Source organism: Castor canadensis, chromosome 7, assembly GCF_047511655.1.
Source record: "Castor canadensis chromosome 7, mCasCan1.hap1v2, whole genome shotgun sequence".
NCBI lineage: Eukaryota > Metazoa > Chordata > Mammalia > Rodentia > Castoridae > Castor > Castor canadensis.
Window position 1 is genome coordinate 98,664,319 of NC_133392.1, and position 9,207 is coordinate 98,673,525.

Sequence of the window (9,207 nt, forward strand, 5' to 3'; positions counted from 1 at the left end):
TTGTAGTGCTTCATCTTCCTACATCCCACACAACCCAGGTCTATGGCTTCTATTTCCTACACTGCTCATGAATTAGCCTCCTTTAGTTCCACTGCGTGGTTTTGCTTTTAGACCATCATGCATTTTTGGTTTAATTATTTCATGTATCTAGCTGCACTATGGCCAACTGTCCTTTCTCTCCATTCAGCCTCAATAAGCACACACAAAATCGATCATACTTCCCGTCTTAAAGTCAGACAGTAACTCCTTTTCTTTTTAAAGATAAAGCTCACATGTCTTAGAACAGAATACTCTTTATCCTACCTTGGATCTCTCTAGTCTTTCCTGATTCCCTCTTCTAATTCCCTGTGTGTGTCCTGCCTCTTAGTCGTATTGGATCACTTACAATGCCTTTGGTTCCCTTCATTCCATGTATGGTTGCATATTCTGTGTGTCTCTCCTGAAACATGTCACCACCTCCCTTACAGCATATTAGCATGCTTGGGGCTGAAGTTTGTGGCTGCCTCACTTTCCTTGAGAGTTGTTAGCTGTACCCTCAAATGGCATCTTTCTTTGTCATATCTGAAGCCTTCAGTTGAAGGCATCTTGATGGTTTGATTTACTTTGTTTTCTCTTGTTCCCATTTCAGTTTAAAGCACTCTTGGGTAAGTTCCCAAATCTTCTTCCAAACACATTCCTCTAGATTTTGTGATATGTATTGCATCTCTTGTCAGTAATTGCCTCCAACAGCCAAGTCCTGTTCAGTTTAAAATTTGCATAGAGGTATTTGACTCAATGTGTTTCTTTCCCTTACACAGACAGAAATGTTTGTTGAAAGAATGAATTAAAGTGCACAGTGGGTCCCAAGTCCTTCTGTTTCCAAGTAGAATTTCAAACCCATGGGGGTGAAATCCAGATTTCTCTTGTTTGGACTGGCTTTAGAAATATTCTCATTTCACTCAGTATTTATTCATTCCTTCAGATATCATGTATTGAACATCTCAGCGGTTCTGAGCACGGATGTGAAATGAAATACACATTGGTTGAATCCCATTCCAAAACTTAACTCTTGTGCAAGGAAGTTTAAAATTTTCTGCATTTCAGGTTATTTATCTGACACTGATAAAGTGGGCACAGAAAGTATTCAAATGATATTTTGAGGCTTGAAATAAGATGGTACCTGTAGTACTGTGGCCAATGCCTGGCTCACAGTGAGTACTCAATAAGCAGAGGTTTAAAATAATATTTACACAAAGGTATCTGTGCCAGTTGCTAGGTATAGATTTTGGATTTTTCTCCAGAAAGTCAATGAGTATTCTGCACACCTACCAAGTCAGAATGTACTGGGTCATCTTCATGTCACAATGATAATAACAAAAACAATACTTGTCTGTTTACTTGGCAGCTACTTTGTGTCAACCTATGCTACACGTGTTGCAAATCTTGTCACTAATTTTCACAGTTATTCTACTGATACTGAATGTGGGAACATCTGATTCATTGATAATAGAAATAAAGCTGAGGCAAAGAGAATGAATTCACAGGCAAAAGCTTCAATAGAGGATCTTCCTAAAGACATAGAATGGGATGTGAGGGGATATGAAGTTAGAGGCTCAACAGCATTGACAGGAAGCTCTGTCTTCCCCTCCCTGCCTCCATCCCAAATCAATAGAAGGAACAGTCCTTTTAGTGGATTGCTGGGGAGAGCAAGAGTCTGAAAATTTTCTATTGTTCATGGCATTTTGAAGAAGTTTTTTTTCTCATGTTTTAAGAGATTTTTTTTTCATGTAAGATACAGACCAGTGGCGTGTTTGTCTTGGATCACATTATGGCACTGCCTTGCTCTTTATGGTGTTCAGTTAACAAGTGGTAGTCTGAGTCTAGGTCTAGCTTATTAGAAATCATACACTCATCTATTCCTTCTAGAAACTGTAAGAGAACTTATCTCATTTTACTGGAAAATTTAAGTGCTGGCATATACCTCCGTTCTTGAGTCTGGCAAGAGAATAATTCAGGCAAGATGCAAAAATATAAAAGTAATAGTAAAATTTATTAGAATGGAATCTAGCATAATCTAGGATAAAAGTGTGAAGAAATGGAGAAAAGGGGAGAAACATTTCTTGCTTCCCATCCAGGAAATGGGAGTTAAACACTCTTGTTCTTATATTTTCTCAGTTGGAATACATGTGGTCAGGTGTGGCAGCCTCTAATCATTAAGGTAATGGATCATATTGGCTAAGATGGGTGGTAAAACAGGGTGATGCTATCTAGGCCTACCCAAAACACAGTGACAAATAGGTGTGCTTTGGAACTTTTCTTTGGCAGACAAGCCCTTGCCTCTACCCATTCAAGGTGCCTTCCAGCACCTCCCAAAAGATACAGGTTGTCCCTCTATTTCTCCCTGTTCTTGTAACTTAACATCTAAAAAGGGGTGGGAGGGGCTAGCTGCTCTGACTTTTTAGTTTTTACTTTTTTGTTTCAATGTATGAGTTTGGTCCTTTTAACATTTATTAAAAATGATATAATTTCCCTGTCTCCTCTTCTATCTGGCCTGCCTCACCCATCACTCATGGCTAACTGCTTCCTAACATTATCACTGAATGCATATCTCCCTTCTTTCATGTTAGTAGAGACTCTGCTTCCACATTTTCATATTTTAAGAAATTTCTTTCTTTTACAATTGTTCGTAAACATATATATATATGTTACAGCTCTCATGGCATTATTTTATCCTTATTTTAATTTTGTCAAATTTGTTGAACTTACCAATAATCCAAGCCACTTCTTAATAAATTTATTGTTTTATCTAATAATAAGTAGTAAAGATTAACTGAAAAAAAAAAGCATAAGAATGAAATAAAACACACACCAATCCTCACCTTCCAGGCTATTCTTAATATTTGATCTTTATTGCTTTCTGCACAATGGAGTATTTTTTATTGCTCAGCTCCTGGATAAATTGTCTAGGAACCTATCATCTTGGCAATAGAAAGCATTACTCATGCTTTCTCATCTTAATTTGCTTATCTGTTGATGTGTTTGCATTTTAACTCACATAATTGGCCACCACCTAGTTAAAAAGTCAAATGGAATTTTTGATAGCAAATACTGGTCCTATCTACCATGAAAGTCTTTGGAATTACCCTCACTTGAAAAATACCTGCTTTGTTAGAATCCTGGTGAAAGGAATATGAGGTTTCAGCGGGCCCCAACCCCCTTGTTGGAGAAACCAGTACCAAACACTCCGTGTAGATAAGATATAGAATGTGAGGAATGCAAGATGTGCGGTACGTGCAAGATGTGAAGTACGTGCAGGATGTGCTCTGCCTGCTTATCTAATGTTGATAACAAAAATATGCACGCCACTGCAGTCTATATAAGACTTCCCCCTAAGAGGCTCAGGGTCTTGCTTTCCTAACCGGTCCTGCGTGTCCGTGTGGGAGCTCGACCCTGGCTAGCCAGTCCAATAAACTCTGCTTTGTTGATTGCATTCACGCCTGGCTCTCTGTCTCTCGGGGGAATAGGATTCTGGGTCCTAACATTTGGAGGTCCCACCGAGATTCCATTTTCTCGAGAGACAGAACTTGCCTGCGAGAAAGCAGGGGCAATCCCAAGTCCTAGGCATTGGGAGGGGATCCCAGACCCTCATTTGGAGGAACTTGAGTGTTCCATTTGGGCCGCGGCGGGGATTCGGCCAATCCCCAGGGAGATTCATTCTGGGAATCTTGCAAGGAGGACCACAGGGTCCTATTGGGAGAGGCTTTCCTCTCATTTGGGCTCGAGCATTTTAGGAACCCTGGCGCCAGGTGAAGAACTAATTGAGCTAGTCGACCGACCACCCGTCAAGTGGACGCCTTTCGGCCTGATATCCCAGTTGGACGGTGAGGAGGTTGCGCACCAGTGTGAGAGAAGGACCGGTCCGAGCGAGTGCTGGAGAGTGTTGTGTGTGTGTGGAATTATTGTTGCCTTTACCCTTTTTGTTCTATCTCTCTTGGTGTTTGAGTCTCCTTCCACAATGGGACAGGGACAAACAACCCCAAAGTCTCTGATCCTTTCTCACTTTTCAGAAGTTAAAGAAAGGGCCTTAAATGCAGGTCTGGTCATCAAGAAAGGTAAGTTCGACACCTTTTGTTCTGCAGAGTGGCCCACCTTTGGAGTCGGGTGGCCCATTCAAGGTTCCCTCTCCCTAGACCTGATCACTAAGGTTAAAGCAGTCATTTTTCAGCCAGACAATCGAGGCCATCCAGACCAAGTTCCTTACATTTTGGTTTGGGAGGAATTGGTGAGGAACCCTCCCCCTTGGTTAACAGTTTTTCTGACCCACCCCTCCAGTTCGGCCCCCGGGGCTAAAACCCCAGTCACGCCCGCCTTGGTCATAAAGGAGGAGGAAAAACTTCCTCTTCCCACCTTGACCGGTCCTCAAATTAGGGCATCTCCTTCACCATCTCCGATCTTACCAGAGAGTTCCCCCCTTTACCCATCCCTCGCAGGGGCAGAGGAAGATCGGCCGCCTCCATACGTGACTCCCCCTGGCCAAGCCAGTGCCCCGGAGGAGGAAATTTCCTCATCCTCCTCAGCAGGACTGGCAGCAGGAGGAGGAATGGGTCGAAGACTTCGCCCCCGAGGGATCCGGGAAAGGGAGGGGGAAGACGGGCCTTCCTCATCAACACATGGGGAGGAAACTGTCCCTACACTTCCAGTCCGGATGGTAGGCCAAGGGGGACCAGGAGGGGGGCAACAGTTTCAGTACTGGCCCTTCTCCTCCAGTGATCTATATAACTGGAGGATGCAGAACCCGCCCTTTTCTGAAGACCCCAAGTGTCTCATAGATCTCTTGGAGTCCATCATGCATACACACCGCCCCACTTGGGATGACTGTCATCAGCTGCTCAATACTCTTTTTACGACGGAGGAACGAGAGCGCATCCTCAACGAAGCGAGGAAGAACGTCTTGGGGGATAATGGGAGACCCACAACTCTCCAACCGGCCATAGACGAGGCTTTTCCCCTACGCCGCCCTGATTGGGATTTCGGGACCGCAGAAGGTAGGGAGCGTCTTCGGATCTACCGCCAGACTCTTATGGCCGGTCTCTGAGCGGCCGCTAGAAGGCCCACCAATTTTGCAAAAGTAAAAGCAGTCATTCAAGGGGAAAACGAAAGCCCAGCCGGTTTCTTAGAGCGCCTCTATGAGGCATACCGTCAGTACACCCCGATTGACCCTGAGGCGGACCTCCACCGGTCTGCTGTGGTACTCTCATTCATTAATCAGGCAGCCCCAGACATTAGGAGAAAACTCAATAAACAGGAAAACTTAGGGGAGATGACTATAAGGGAAATGCTACAGGTAGCAGAAAAGGTCTTTACCGCTAGGGAAACTCCAGAAGAAAGGGAGGAAAGACAGAGAAAGGAAGACAGGGAGGCCCAGGAGAAATTGAGAAAGGAGGACCGGGAGTTCCAGGCTAAGGAAAACCGAAAGCAACAGAGAGAAATGGCTCGTATTTTCCTAGCGGGTGTCCGGGACCAACCCAGGGGAGGGGGCCACACCAGGACCCCGGATAAGGAACACTGTTTTTACTGTAAGGAAATGGGGCATTGGAAGAGAGAATGTCCTAAGTTAAAGGGAAGAAGAGGGTTTGGAAGGAGACCGGGGGAAAACAGGGAAAGGGAACGAGCAGTAGAGCAGGCCAGAGTCTTCCTAGCCGGAGAAGAGGACTGAAGGAGACGGGGCTCGGACCCCCTCCCCGAGTCCTGGATAACAATGCATGTGGAGGGGAAGCCGATGGGGTTCATGGTGGATACCGGCGCCCAATATTCGGTTTTAAACAAGGCACATGGACCTTTGAACAAGGCACGAACAAGTGTTGTTCAGGGGGCCACCGGTACGCAGTTATGTACATGGACTACCAAAAGAAAGGTGAACTTAGGAAAACACCAGGTCACACACTCCTTCTTGGTCGTCCCTGAGAGCCCCGCTCCCCTGCTCGGACGGGACCTACTCACCAAAATAGGGGCCCATATCCATTTTGAACCAGATGGAATAATTGTGACTGATCGAGAAGGGAGCCCGATTCATGTCTTGTCCCTATCATTGGCTGACGAGCATCGTCTGTTTGAGAGTCAACAGGAACCAGGAGGGGACATGACTCATTGGGTAAAAAGATTTCCCACGGCCTGGGCGGAGACTGCGGGAACCGGCCTCGCCAAACACCTCCCGCCCGTAGTTATACAATTGAAGGCTTCTGCTCTCCCCATTCAGGTGAAACAGTATCCTATGCCTGAGGAGGCCCGAAGAGGCATAGCCCCTCATATCCACAGACTAATAAAGGAAGGAGTACTGCGGCCTTGTCAGTCTGCCTGGAATACTCCTCTGCTCCCCGTCCGAAAGCCGGGGAGCGGGGACTATAGGCCTGTGCAAGACCTACGAAAGGTAAACGAGCGGACGGAGGACATTCATCCCACCGTTCCGAATCCCTATACCTTGCTCAGCCACCTACCCCCCTCCCGAGTATGGTATACAACCCTTGACTTGAAAGATGCTTTCTTCAGCATTCCATTGTCAGAAATTAGTCAGCCGCTATTTGCTTTCGAATGGCAAGAAGATGGGGGGCAACCCGGACAGCTCACTTGGACCAGACTGCCGCAAGGATTTAAAAACTCTCCCACCCTGTTTAACGAGGCCTTGAGCCAGGACCTGGAATCTTTTCGTCGGAGTCACCCACAAGTCACTCTATTACAGTATGTTGATGACTTACTATTAGTGGCAGAAACCCGAGAGGAGTGCATCAAGGCTACTGAACACCTGCTAACGGAATTAGGTGAGCTGGGGTATCGGGCAGGTGCCAAGAAAACCCACATCTGTAAAAGGTCAGTGACATATTTGGGTTATCGGATTGCAGATGGAGCAAGATGGCTGACTGATGCCATGAAACAGACTATTCTAGCTATCCCATCCCCGACCTCCACTAGGGGAGTGAGAGAATTCCTGGGCTCCGCGGGGTTCTGTAGACTCTGGATTCCAGGATTTGCGGAAATAGCCAGACCCCTATATGAGGCCACCAAAGAAACTCCGGACTGGAGTTGGGGAGAGAGAGAACAACAGGCTTTTGTTCGGCTAAAAGACGCTCTTTTGCAGGCCCCTGCCTTAGCCTTGCCAGATCCTACAAGACCATTCACTCTGTTTGTAGATGAGAAAAAGGGGGTAGCCAAAGGAGTCTTGACCCAACAGCTAGGTCCCTGGAAGAGACTAGTGGCATACTTTTCCAAGAAATTAGACGCAGTAGTGGCAGGATGGCCCCCCTGCCTCCGCATCATAGCGGCCATTGCCGTGCTGGTGAGAAAAAGCCGATAAACTAACCTTTGGACAGGCCCTCTGGGTAACGGCCCCTCACCCGGTGGAGGGAATCCTTAAACAACCCCCTGGGAAATGGATGACGAATGCCAGGCTCACCCACTACCAGGGGCTCTTGTTGGATTCCCCTCGGATCACCTTCACAGATCCCGTAATCCTGAACCCTGCCACCTTGTTGCCTAACCCGGAACTGCAGACACCTGTCCATAACTGCAAAGAATTCCTCTCCGAAGTTACACAGGTACGGGCTGACCTAAAGGATACCCCCCTGTCCGACTGCAAATTAAACTGGTACACGGATGGAAGCAGTTTTTTTCAAGATGGAGCCCGAAGGGCAGGGGCAGCTGTAGTTGACCAAGAAGGAAATACGGTATGGAGCAGCGCCCTCCCACCCGGAACATCAGCCCAAAAAGCGGAATTAATTGCCTTGGCAGAGGCCCTGGAGAGGGCAAAAGGAAAGTGAGTCAATATCTACACTGATAGCCGCTATGCTTTCGGTACCATCCATGTCCACGGGGCCATCTATCGCGAAAGAGGATTCCGCACAGCAGAAGGAAAACATCTAAAGAACCTAGCCGAAGTCCAGCGTCTATTAATGGCAGTGGAAAAACCGAAGGCAGTGGCAGTGATGTATGTCCCAGGCCACCAGTCTGCCAAGACGCCGGAAGCTGTCGGTAACAACAGAGCAGATCAAGAAGCAAAGAGAGTAGCAATGGTGAGTCCTCCCATGGAGACAGGGCAACCTCCCACGGTTGCGGCGATAGACGTGCCGGTCCCAGAGCTCCCTCCGCTACCCCCCCGACCAGAATACTCCACAGAGGATTTCACTTGGATGAGAGCCCACTCCCCCTTTAGAGACGGGGAAGACGGATGGAAAAGCGACTTGGAAGGCAAGTTAATTCTGCCTGAAAAACTCGGACGATTCCTGTTGACTAACTTACATAAGTCCACCCATTTGGGGCGGAGAAAATTACTAGACTTGTTGACATCTGCGCAGCTCCGATTTCCGAACCAGACCATAGCAGTCCGCCAAATTGTGGAAGATTGTGCCAGCTGCACAATCATGAAACCAGGACGAAGGGAGGGGCACCATACAGGTACTCGGGAATGGGGGAGGGCTCCGGGAAGAAGTTGGGAAGTGGATTTTACTGAGGTAAAACTGGGAAAGTTTGGGTACAAATATTTGCTGGTATTCATAGATACCTTTTCAGGCTGGGTGGAGGCTTTTCCTACAAAGAAGGAGACGAGTCAGGTAGTGGCAAAGGCTTTGCTAGAGGAAATCATACCCAGATATGGGGTGCCCGAGGCAATTGGGTCAGATAACGGTCCGGCTTTTGTTAGTAAGGTCCTGCAGGGACTAGCCCAGACTATGGGGGCCAATTGGAAGCTACATTGTGAATATAACCCCCAGAGCTCAGGGCAAGTAGAAAGGATGAATAGGACACTAAAGGAGACTTTAGCCAAATTGGCCCTGGAGACTGGCGGTGATTGGGTGACGCTCCTTCCCTTGGCCATCTTCCGAGTCCGGAACTCCCCCTATGTCCATGGGCTAACTCCCTTTGAGATCCTGTATGGGGCTCCACCCCCCATCATTCAGAGGACCTTAAGCCCAGAACTAGGTGATCTGGCCCCAAATTACCTGACCATGTTGCAGGCTTTAGCTAAAGTGCAACAACGGATTTGGCCCTTAATTCAAGCATACCACGCTGTTAAGAGGGACCCGGCTCCGGAACATGGCATAGTCCCGGGTGACATGGTATGGGTTAAAAGGCATCAGTCCAAAACCCTAGAGCCTAGATGGAAAGGACCTTATGTTGTACTGTTTACTACCCCTACCGCCCTCAAGGTTGATGGCATCGGACCTTGGATCCACCACTCCC

General features: G+C 47.3%; 1 protein-coding gene across 1 annotated transcript; it reads left to right on the forward strand.

Annotated features, from left to right (window-relative positions):
• The first annotated feature begins 3,141 nt into the window (after positions 1–3,141).
• Positions 3,142–6,208, forward strand: LOC141424910 (uncharacterized). The gene is made up of 2 exons (XM_074079737.1): positions 3,142–4,687; positions 4,809–6,208. Exons 1-2 carry the CDS (start codon positions 3,995–3,997, stop codon positions 4,971–4,973), a joined length of 858 nt encoding a protein of 285 aa, XP_073935838.1. The 5' UTR covers positions 3,142–3,994; the 3' UTR covers positions 4,974–6,208.
• Positions 6,209–9,207: the final 2,999 nt, after the last annotated feature.